A 12,886-nucleotide genomic window follows, 5' to 3' on the forward strand; every position below is an offset into this window, starting at 1 on the left:
CCAAGCTTACGTATTGCTTCCTCCGAGATGACATTGCGTGAACTTCCATAATCGATTATAAAGCTGTAGATACGGTCTTTAATGGTACAAGTAGACCGAAAAATATTTGTCTGTAACCACTTGTCGTCTTGTCGAAATGGTGTAAGACAAGAGCGATGTAGAACTAGTAGGCGACCACTATCTCTCGCTGTAAGGTGGTCTGTAGCCTCTTGTGGTTGGTCGTCATCCTCCTGCCAATCGTACACGTCTTCCACTTCGACTACATCATCAATTACCAAACTGCGGCGTGTTGAGTGAGGACATGCCTTCTGTCTATGGCCATGTTCCCCGCAAGAACAACAATGCAAGGCGTTTGATAGTGCAGACCGGCGCAATTGTTGTTCTTCCTGCATTGCAGGTTTACTGGCCGAGGTGGAAGCATCCCCCGCTTCTTTTGATGTCGTAGAAGGAGTGGTGTTGGATGCCTGGTCTTGAGAGCGCGGGCACGTGGACGAGGAACTCCAGTTAGATGACCGAGACTGTTGTTCAAAAGATGCGGCACAACATTGAGCTTCTCCGATCGTGGAGGGATCGAATTGGGCCATTGCCGTTTGAAGTTGTGACTGAAGATCCCCAATGAATCGTGACACCAGTTGAATTTGGCTGTCATGAATTTCATTACGAGTTAATAGCAGTGCAAACTCCGCTGCATATTTGTCCACCGTACGAGATTTCTTGGCGAAGATTCTGCAGTCTGGTATACATAGTGCGCTCTTAATTGTGAGGCATGAATGGTTGACGCAGATGTTTGGTCAGCTTGTCCCATGACTGGATGGGAGCTTTTCCGGTACGGGAATGAGTGGTTTTGAGTTGTTTCCACCACGTTGCAGCTTGTCCGTGAAAGCACATAGCAACGAGAGGGACTCTCCGGGTGGGAGGTACCTGTTTAAAATCGAGGATTTCTTCGACGGAGACCAACCAATCAATGAAATCATCACCCTTAAGACCTCTGTGAAATTCAGGTATGTCTACTTTGAAACTCTTTTCCCAGCGACTGTCGATGATATCCCGTTGTCGTAGATCCTCACAATAAACTCGCCTATGATCCTCTTCTTCTTCGTATATGTCACGAGCTCGAGCATCACTAAGTTGGTTTTGTTGATGTTGTTGTTAGTGTTGTCGAGGAGGGGGGAGGTGTTGTTATTGCTGACGTTGAGTTTGTTGAAGTGGTGGTGGATGTTGTTGCGCGGGTTGCAGTGGAGCATTAATGACCGGATAGGTTTGAGGGTCCAAGCGAATCGTTAAAGCATTCGTCAAGGCTTCGAGATGATCTGTTACAGCCGATAATGCTGTAGTGAACGTTTCGCCTTGTTGTTGAATGGAAGCTTGTGTCGCAGTCTGCATCTCGACGAGGAGGACTCGTTAATCAGTTATGTCCGAAGAGGTTTCTTCTGTCGTTTTCTTTGTCATGATAACGAGAGAAAAAATCCGGAAACATACTGATTCTGATACCAACTGATAGAGGGTGGAAGCTAAGTAACTCAAAGATCAACGGTTTGATCTTTGAATTGGTTTCTTGTCGTCGAAGTTAACTCGAAAACAAGATGGATAGGACACGAATACTCTTCGCAGTGCTCGTTAAAGCTTTTAGGGGGGCGAATACTCTTCGCAGTGCTTGTGAAAGCTCTTGAAAACTTCTAAATCTTTATTCAATAATCAAGGTGCATGTTTACAAAAACTAAAGCCGCTATTTATGCTAATCAAAGGAAAGCCAGTCCTTAACTAAAAAGGAGATTTAACAATTATCTAGTCCTAATAATAAAAGGAAACTTAATAACTTATAATGCAAGTAAAGCCTGAAACCCAAAAGCCCATAACAATGGCGGTGGAGATGATGATACGCTGCATCATTGTTTAAGGAAGGGTGGTTCGAGATCGAGATTGGCCCTGAGGATGATCTGAAGCTCTCTAAGATGAAGAAAGAGGTGGTTATTGGAGTCAAGGATCTTAAAGAAGTCGACAATGATTTCTTCCTCGTTGTCGTCAAGATCTTGGATCATCAGGTTCGTTTCTAAGTCATACTAAAGATATAAAACATTCATGATTGCTTTATGTTGATACAGTCACTTGTATGATTCGTTCCACGTAAATTATGTATAATTTGATTAGTCAAATTGACAGGGATCGCTGCCGAGTACCTTCCCGATAGAGAACTGAAACAATCAAACAACAATGCCGGTTTTGAAAACATGTATGGGTCGTGCAAGGAGCCTCTCATTCGTTAAGAGGATCTTTGGTTTTGCTTTTCTTTGTGGCTCAGTTTCTAGATTTTGCCTCAGATGTTCCTGCATTGGCTGAGTGTGTACGTCTTGGGTTTCGCGTCCCTGAGGGCTATGAGTTGCTCATCAACTATATGGCTAACACTTGTTAAATCACATCAGTACACACGTCTGTCTTTATATTTTCTTCTTCGGGTTTTATGTACGACTTTTTCTTGGGTTCACCCCTAGGGTGAACCTTTAGGTTCACCAACCAATAGAAAGTTGTCATTTTAGATCTAGTATCTTTTAATTAAGGAAACAAAATAACTTGCCAAATTATATTATGCTTTTAAAATAAAAAATAAAAAATTAAGTAAATAAAAATAACAATAGTTCTAAAAAAATATTGTTTAAAAAAAATATTTATTTTTAAGATTTAGAGTTTAGTGTTTAAGATTTATAATTTAGAATTTATCCAAATGTTTAGTGTTTTTCCAAGGGTTTAGGGTTTACCTACGGGTTTAGGGTTTACCCAATGGTTTAGAGTTTACCCAAGGGTTTAAGGTTTTCCCAAGGGTTTAGGGTTTAGGATTAGAGTTTAGGGTTTAGTGTTTTGTTGACAACATGTTTAGTGTTTTTCCAAGGGTTTAGGGGTTTTACCCAAAGATTTAGGGTTTACTTAAGGATTTAGGGTTTAGGATTTGAGTTTAGGGTTTAGTATTAGAGTTTAGGGTTTAGTGTTTTGTTGACAACATTTTTTTTTTTTGAATTCGTTTTTTATATATTATTTTTATTTATTTTTAAATTTTATTTTGAAAAAATAATATAATTTGCAAGTTATTTGGTTTCCTTAATTAAAAGATACTAGATTTAAAATGACAACTTTCTATTGGTTGGTGAACCTAAAGGTTCACCCTAGGGGGTGAACCCAAGAATAACTCTTTATGTACGAACTTTCGTTAAATAGTGTTTAATTCAGAAAATGGAATAGTGTCTAAGGACAATTTTTTAAGGGTTTCAATGCTAGCTTCTTTCTGTTCAAGTTCCAGACCATGAGGCAAAACTACTGCATTACCAGATATATTTTACTTTAAAAAAAATAACTTGGAGATGCGGGGAATCGAACGCCGTGCCTCTCACATGCAAATTCCACTATAAATTGGACTGGGCTGAAGTTTATATCAACGAAATGAGGCCCAAAATTAACAGTTGGATGGTTGCTTTCATGCATGGGCATTTCGGGTATCGGTTCGGTTCGGTTTGGGTATTTCGGATTTTAGGTAGTTCAGATAGGGGGCTAGAAGATCCATTTACTACTTGACCTATTTTTGGTTCGGTTCAGAGAGTTTCGGGTTCGGTTCAGATAGTTTCGGATTCGGTTCGGTTCGGATAGTAAAAGTAGGAACCGAAAAATATCCAGAAAAAATAGGTTCTCATTTGGATCCGGTTCGGGTTCGGATAATTCAGGTTGTTCGAATAATTTGGATAAAATATCGGTTATTTAGGGTAAAATATCAAATAATTAGGATGATTCAGATAAAAAATTTGGATATTTCGGATTACTTTGGAATTTTGGATAAATCTATCCGGATAGTTTTGGATACTTTCGAATGGTTCGGATACTTTATAATAATTTAGTTATCCTCAACTATTTTTGGAAACTTTGAATAGAATTTTAAATTAAAAATAAATATTTAGTTATGTTATATGTATATATAATTAATATTTATATTTATCCGGGTACCCGTTCGGTTCTCGGTTCAGTTCTGATTTATTTCGGTTATTTCGGATATAAAAATATATGAATCGTTCGGGTATTGATCCGGTTCCGGTTTTGGTTCTATTCCAATTCGGTTTCTCGGTTCCGGTTATTATGTCCAGACCTGGTTTCTTTCCAAGACCGAAAACGACAAATTAAGGGAGGACAGGAAAACAACATAATTTTTGTCGTCTTCTTCGACTTTTGGAAACTTTATTCCCAAAATATATAAAAAGTAATAGTGGGGAAGACTTTTTTTAACGCTCGTTTAAAACACATTAGTCGGTCCATGTGCTTACCAGAAAATCACTGATAGTACTATAAAAATGAATTATATTAAAATAATTTCATTAATAAATGTCTATGATGAGATAAGCAGACAAATCTACATGCCGAAGATTTTTTTTTTTTTCATCGGCTTGGTTAATTGCATTGTTCTTTCCATCCAAAACATAGCGGGAAAAATAATTAGTGAAATGAAAAAATAAAAATAATTAGTGAACTGTTCTTTTATTTATGTTAAAATAATTAAATATGAAATCAAATATGAGGACAAAAAAAATCGAAAATCAAAAGTAAGAAGTGGGAAACGAGAGGCACACGTATCGAAAAGACAAAATAGATAGCGACAAAACTTAAGAAAGCCCTCAAATAGACACGCCAATCATATATAGCGTGTTCTACTAGTATTCTCCTCTTTTATTTTTTTATTGTTTAGCTGTCTCCGTTAACTTCTTTTTTGAAACACAAGCTGCTCCCGTTAACATTTTGGTTCTTTATACATAAATTCACAGCTGTGGTTTGGATATATATACCGTAAAATTATAAGGTCACAAGGTAGTAACCCGCACCTTGCGCGGAATAAAATGATTAAATTTAGACTTTGCGAGATTAAAAAACATTAAATCTGATTAATTTGAATATTAATTAGTTTGTTTTGGATTGATAGTTTCGGGTGTTAATGAGGAGGATATAGATTGGCCAATTTATGTAGTAATTATATAAAAACTACAAAGAAGTCAGTAAGAATCAGAAAACTATTTTAAATCAAAAACCTCAATTCCATTATAATAAATATGCATATCTCATTCTTTCAAATACAAAGAATGATCTAAATATAAATAGGTATTGTAAAAATAAATTCAAAGGAAAAATAAGATTGAATAACTTCGAGACTTCAGAAATCGATGCTTGGAATCCTGCAATAAAAGAATTTCAATATATTAGGAATAACCAATAGTTTTTCTTATATATATTACTCATACAAAATAACAAACTTAGAATGCTATGCTTACATTGGATATTCGGTGGATATTATTAAAAAGAATATATTTGACATATCTTATATTCATTTTATATCCTAGTATATATCAAATTAAACTTATGTCAAATATTTTTTTTTAATATTCTTAAAAATTTACGACTTTAAAGTTTTGTTCGCTTGTAATCTTTTATTATTATTCTGTTTGTAATCTCTTAATCTTATACTACTACATAAGTCGAACATTCTAGAAGTATATTCCTTGACAATGAATTTCCAACTCCGCCAGTTGTAAACTTCATATTATAAAAATATTTATAAACATCATCAAGTCACTCTATTAATCTCCTCAGATGTAAGTTCCATATTATAATCAAAATAAACAGAGTCAGCGATCGAACGGCTCGTAAGTTAGTTATACGGGCTAAATTGAATATAAACAAAACAAACATTACTATACAAATTGAAGTAGGGGCCATACTTCACGTGTGATATGTGTCGTTGGTTTAAAGCAAGGCTGATAGAGCAATTGCAGGGCAATATTATCTAGCACCAACAACTTGCCAACTTGGTGTGGCTTGTATTATCTAGTACTACCAAATGCAACTTGTACCTAGCATACGTAAATATACAATTACATTTAAATAGAATTAATACAATTGTTGATAAGCAAGAAAAAGGAACTCGGGTGTATATTAGTACCTTAGCTTGAGCTTAGGATTAAGCATTTTGCACTTAGTACAGTAGAGCATACAACGAACATCCAGTTCATAGGTTCCTCCGGGGTGAACGTTATTATGCAACATATCTACTTTTGTACCACACACTTTGCAACTAATATAGTACCAACCCATATCATTATCAATTGCAGCTATAGTGCACCTCACGTAACACCTCTCAACCTAAAAAAAATAAACACGATATGTATATATGTATAAACAATAAGATAACTTAACGTATGATTAGGTGCTCAAATTATTGAAAATACTGAAACCTTTCTCGTCTCCAAAATATCAGATATTGTTTTCTGTGGCGTTTTCACGAAGTAGTCTTCTTCCTCTGACATCATTGACACCATGGAAAGTGGTTTAGACTGCACAATTGCCAAAGATATGTTTTCCTTTGGTAACCTAATCATATTATGAAAATCAATACTGATAAAAGATTTTCAAAACAAATACAACTCCACTATTTTCAAACAATGTTTCCAAACTTACAATTTGGCAAAAGCTTCAACCTCTTCAATAAACGGATTAAGGGACACGGCAGACACATTGTATGCATTACATACGCTTCACTCATCTTTTAAGAACATGTTTTCCACGTATAAGAATATCATATTTATAAGGATCATTAAAAATAAGAAACCTCATGAAAATAAAGAACTTTTACCTTTCCATACTTTGAGCTTCACAAACTTCATAACACAAATGAGAGTTCGATCAGAAAGAAGTTGAATTGCTTCGCTTAGATCTAGTGCAACCTTTCCCCATACAACCAATGGAATCCTAACATCTCTGAGGATCAAAATATAAAAGGTTATGGTGGTGAGCATGTTAAGTAGAAATTTTTTTATAGTAGATCGTTAAAAAATAAAAACGAAACTATATTAAATCGTTTTACTCACTCTTCATTTTTTAAGAGTAATGAAATATTTTATGTGTCCTTCCCATTGAGAGATACAATTTCAACATGAGTTACCTCTACTATCTGACTCACAATATCTACAAAATAAGAAAAAAACGTAAGTATAATATTTGTGATCACGGTTAATGGTCAGAACATCTATTTCATTTAGACTCACCGATCAAGTATTCAGGGCTGAGAGTTCCGTCTAAGATTTCACGAAAATTAACATGGGTAAAACCAGTCAATCTGTATGGGAAATCGTCACAAAGTCGAATCCGAGTGGTGGCTTGGAACCAAATTTTGTAAGGATGCTTGGTTAATCGATAGGAGCCACATGCTAGAGAAAGCGAAAAATTGATGAATATCTTCGAATCACCTTCTTCGAGGAAAGATTCAAAGATCGGAACCACATCCTCATTAACAGTTGCATGAATCGTATCCCCCTGTCATGCGTATCATTAAAACCATATAAATACCAATATATTTCAATAAAGTTTGCATAATAATAATGGATTTCCGAAACTGGATCATCATACCAAAACAACTTACATTTGAATTAATTAATACCATCTCAATACTGTCAATATCGCATGTGGAGTATTGTCTCCATAGACGAATTATCTTGACCTTAATTTTCCACGTAGTTTTCGCAGGACTCAAGTCCATAACCTTGTCAAAAAATTTAGCCATCTTAACGTCTAACGTACTCTAGGTTATTTTTTGAGATGGAGACTAATAGAGGCGAGGGTTAATATATTTACTATCGTATTAAGATTAGGTTAGAATATACGTACCCTTTGTAAATAAGGCAAGAACCTAGTTATTGTAAATGTCAAAATATCCTAAATATATTACGACTCAAAATACACTTCCAGACCAAGCAATATAACCAACTTTCTATAAAACTTGGGTCTGTTAGATTTAACTAATAAACAAAATTGACATTTAACATAAATCAAAACATTACCAAAAACTCGTTACGTTATTAATTGATGTGACAAAACGAACACAATCTATATAGTCTTACGCCATAGAGTTTATATGTCGCTTTTCATTTTTGTATGAGACATATCTGCATGTGAAGTCCATTGCATGTACCTTAGGATACTTTGATTGTCAAGCTCTTAAGTGTATCTAACCTCGAGGTCTTCTCTTAGCTTGGTTTGTAATCTTAAGACATTCTATTTAAAAAATTTATGTATATATTTTCTAACATGTTTGCATGGATCTGCATCCAAACTTTTAAAGAGCCGTGTTTTGAGGAGGATCTCAACCACACCACTTATGCATATGCGCTCGAAAAATATTTTCCGAAACCGCATTGATCTTTACCAACCAAAAATATATGTTAACATCAAAACCTTTAAAATATGCATACAACACTACTCTTGGGAGCTGAACTCACCGGCACTCAAAGCAAATTACACAAAAAACGAACTATCCAAAGAAACTGAAGCATAATGTATTATGAATTTTGCATGAAGAAACAGAGTCCTACTTTCCTTACTGAACGTAGGCGTCTTCGTGTTGATATCCCGTGAAGCGAGTTTTAACTTCTTTAACTTTGAAGTGAGAGTCCTGTGAAGAGAACTTATGTCTTCTCTAAATTGCGCCTTGCGATCCTCTTCAGTTCCCATATTCCATCTTAGGCTCTGTCGGGCTTTCTCTTGAGATCCTCACCAGTTCCCATACTGCTCCTTCCTTTACCATCTCTTCCGCGTTCCTTTCTGCAATATCTCAATCTCAATAACCATGTTATCAGGTTACTTGATTCAGCGGTTCTTTTTTTTTTTTTAAATTTGATGCACACCAAAACGCTGACCGTGTTGTTAATGCTTTGGCAAAGAGCTAATTCACTATGCCTCTTACGTAGTCATCGAACACCACACTTGGAGAATTGGAGAACCAACATAAGCACTTAAGAAAATAACACCCGGTTAACGTGAATGTTATGTTTGAGAAGGGCCACAAAAATTAAGGAAAGTTTTGTTTGCATTTAAAGCTTGCGTTTTTTTAACATAGGTTCTCCAAGTGACACGTGTGCTATTTTGTAAATAGAAACCTCTCATGAAGCCACGTCAGATTAGACTTTTAAGGAAATTTTTTTAAGTGCTTTTCCTTTAATATATAGGGGATAAACTAACTGTAAATATAAAACGCACAGTGCTCAAGTTATGAACTGAATACTGCATACCAGGTTTTAAACTTATCTTATTAATAACTTAAACGAGAACAACACAACTCTTTTGGCGCCACATGCCATGGCGTTGGTCGCACGCTAGTTTGTTTCTTTTGTCATCTTCCCTTAACTAATTTTGTTTTATTAAGAATCTGCATTCACGTTTTTTTAGAATAATAAAAGAACCAAAACCCCAAACAATCTCTCTCTGTCCTTCACCTAATCATAAGTCACAACTAGGAGTCTAGGACTAGTCACAACCATCAATTTATTAAAAAGATCCTAATTTTTTTTTTTAGTAGTTCAAATCTGCATTGCCGTATGTTTTATATATCTAAATTTTGACATCCTAAATTCTAGTTCTTAGATGATGTGTGATCTTTTGATGAGAACTTTTATTCTCTTAACTTGAATTTTTCTTACAAATTGTCCTTGTTCTAGTGAAAAAGTCGTTTCCATCACCTAAATGGTACCAAACGAAAAAGGAAACAGTAGTTCTTTTCTCCACTGAGTGTATAGTTATGATCCGTGTTCGAAAACGCGCCCGAGTTGCCGAGATCTCGGCCGGGTAAGCGTTGGGCGTGTTGTCACCGTGGCGTGGAGGAGCTGATCGGAGTAGCTAGGCGGTGAGTCGATTTTGTCTTGAGTTGACCGCAGAAATGATGCAATCGGTGCTTCGTATTACAAACACGTGTTGCTTCAGTTTGATAATCTACATAATTTTGACCTCAATCGATACAATTTTGAAACTTTGTGCTGTAAACTGCAAGAAAAATGAAAAAAAAGTGAAAAATCATGTTTGGAATTCATGAACGGCGGCTAGGGTTGCAGAGAGAAGTTTGTTAAAGAGATGAGGGTAATAATGTAATTTTACTTTTTAATGCGAAAATGCTTAAAATTTGAGATGACAGAGATTCAAACCCGAATTATTCAGACATCCTACTGCCTTACTCTCCGCTAGACCATGGTAAATATTTGTTATTACTTACCAAAGCGTATATATATTACTAAAACGCTTATAATTACTCCCCGATTAATCCCCGCTTAATCTCCGATTTTTTAGTAACTCGCTAGACCTGACATCACCGCCCGACTTACGCCTAGCGCAATTTCGAACCTGAGTTATGATAGATATAATATAGTAAAATATTAGAAATAGTGGAATGTAATAGAAAGATTACTAGGTGAAAGCAAAACATCAGTTTAGATATTCTTGAAATTATAGCATAGATTTTTTTTTTAAATCAAGTTATAGCATAGATATACAAAATCATTGTAGATCAATTACAATTTCACAAAATGACAGAAATCCCCATCATCGAGGATATTTTAAATAGTTATAACCTGAATTTTGTAAAAATTAAAAAAGTTCATCCTATGTGGCAGTTGTGTATGCCTTCTAAATCCTATTTCAAAGAATTTTAGAACACCTTATATAAACCATAGTTTAAAAATATAACGTTGGTACATTATATAACCCAAACTATAAGAAGCATATATTCTTTCCTTAAATAAAAGTTACGGAATTACCTAATACGATCATATATATGACAATTAATGACTATGAAAAATAAATATTTGATAACAATTTTTGCTTCCTTCATCATTTTTGTTTAATTTTATATTATTAAGAAAATTAAACAATCACATTAGCCATATAAAAAAAATAGATTTTTTCTTATATGTTATATTTTGATTTTTTTGAAATGACTTTAAATTACAAAAATGAGGAAACCTTATATATTATATTTTCAATTTTTTAAAACGATTTTGAATTACAAAAATGAGGAAATATTATATGTTATATTTTTCTAATATGTTAGATTTTTTCTTATATGTTATATTTTGAATTTTTTAAAACGATTTTAAATTACAAAAAATGTAAGTTTTCCTTAACCATACGACTAAAAACACTAAAATGACATGTATCAATTTGATGGTTGAATCTGAAACCTTTCAAAACCATATGGAAGATAAATGTCAAAATAATTCAACTTTGGAAACAATACTGTTCATTTTTTTAAAAAATGTGTTCCGTGAAAAAAATAAGATTTTTGTGTCATAGTTTGTTTAATGTCCAATCTGATCAATCCATAATATATTAATTATAGTTTAGTTCCACAATTTTTAATAAAAATGATCCGGTTCATCGGAAAGAAATTAGATAATAACAACGAAAAAACATTGTATATGTATAAATAAAATGATCAAATATATAAAAAAAATTATCGATAATATATACAAATAAATTCACCATGCGCAACGCGCAGGTCTTATCCCTAATTATACATTAATCTTACAACATACATAGACACATAATATCTCTGCCAACTCATGCAAGGGAGGGGTTATTAATGAAAAAAATAAAATAACGAAGGACTACATTTTTCAGAACTAAAAATGAACTGTCGGAAAGTATTTAAACATTAGGTTAAGATCTGCGTCTTGCGCATGACGAACATTATATATACTATTTTTATGTGTTATATGTTCTTTTACATATTTATAAAATAATAAATCTATATTAAATAACTAAAAAGTCAGTAACTATTACATGTATAATTAAATTGATGTGACCACATAAATAAATTTCATTAATCAAAACAATCACTTTTTTCTATTTTAGATGGTATATAATTAAATTTAAATGACATTAAAATATATATATATATATATATATATATATATTAAATGAAACTTTTTACTCATATGTTTTTTTAATTTGTATATTTTTATTAAAAAAAAAATAAATCACAGATAACAAAATTTTCATTGTGTGATTAATATTTTTAGTAATTTATAAATTATTAAAAAAATTTAAGGCTAAGTTTAAAATTTAAATATTAAGTTGTCAATATTTGTTCAATAGCTTTTACCAAAAATATTTCTTCAAAGTAAATTTCAAAATTAATATATTTATATATTTTATATGGTATATAGTTTAATATATATATATATATATATATATATATATATATATATATATATATCTTTTACACTTATCATAACAAAAACAATTGTAATTATTTGTATTTTATCATAACAAAAAAATTTAAATCACAGATCACAAAAAATTGAATGTGAGACTTTTAACAGTTTTAGTAATTTATAGTCGTTTAGAAAAAAATTAAAATATAACATATACAAAAAATCTAAATTTTTATTATATGGTTAATGTAATTGTTTAATTTGTTTTATTAATTTGAAATTAAACAAATACGATAAAGAATACACTAATTTTTATCAAATCTTTATTATCAAAATCATTAATTTTCATATATACTTTAGCCACATTAGGCAATTCCGTAATTTTTATATAAAGAAAGAATGAAAAACATTAATAATAAATTTATTGTTAGTTTAATAAAAAGCTTATTATATATTTAGATAGATACTAATGCGAGTAAAAAAAAATTAGGTCAAGCCGTCAAGAGAGAAAAGAAGAAGAAAACTCCAGGTCGTCTAATCTCCCTCCGTGGTTGGCGGTGCTCTGCTATGTGAGGGAGGATCTCCTCTTTATCTTTAGTTTAATCTAGATTTCTATGGTTTATGGTGGTTTAGGTGAAGGTCGTTGTTGTCAAGTCGAGGGTTGCTTTAGATTTAGGTTATGGTGCTTCTGTTTCTCTTCGGTTGCTTGCAGCTATGGTCAATTCTTTTTTCACCTTGTTCTAGTTATTTGGATTCGTCGGTGTAAAATATATTTTCTGTGGAGGAATCTACTAGACCTCTCCTTTATCCACCATGGATTGGGCGAGCGTTTCGAGACGAAGCAGTGAGTTTGATTTGTAGGTTTTCTCTTGCGAAGAGGTGACCAGTTT

The 12,886-nt window shown here is 33.1% G+C and overlaps 1 protein-coding gene across 1 annotated transcript; it reads right to left on the bottom strand.

Moving 5' to 3' along the window:
- Positions 1 to 5,176: 5,176 nt before the first annotated feature.
- LOC111206912 lies at positions 5,177 to 7,579 on the bottom strand. Its single transcript, XM_022704368.1, has 7 exons — positions 7,457 to 7,579; positions 7,266 to 7,332; positions 7,065 to 7,094; positions 6,962 to 6,984; positions 6,255 to 6,353; positions 5,963 to 6,162; positions 5,177 to 5,198 (listed from the first exon to the last, which is right to left on the bottom strand). The coding sequence occupies exons 1-7, from the start codon at positions 7,577 to 7,579 to the stop codon at positions 5,177 to 5,179; spliced, it is 564 nt and encodes a 187-aa protein (XP_022560089.1).
- Between the last annotated feature and the right edge of the window lie 5,307 nt (positions 7,580 to 12,886).

This window comes from Brassica napus, chromosome C6 (assembly GCF_020379485.1).
Source record: "Brassica napus cultivar Da-Ae chromosome C6, Da-Ae, whole genome shotgun sequence".
In the NCBI taxonomy this organism is placed as follows: Eukaryota; Viridiplantae; Streptophyta; class Magnoliopsida; order Brassicales; family Brassicaceae; genus Brassica; species Brassica napus.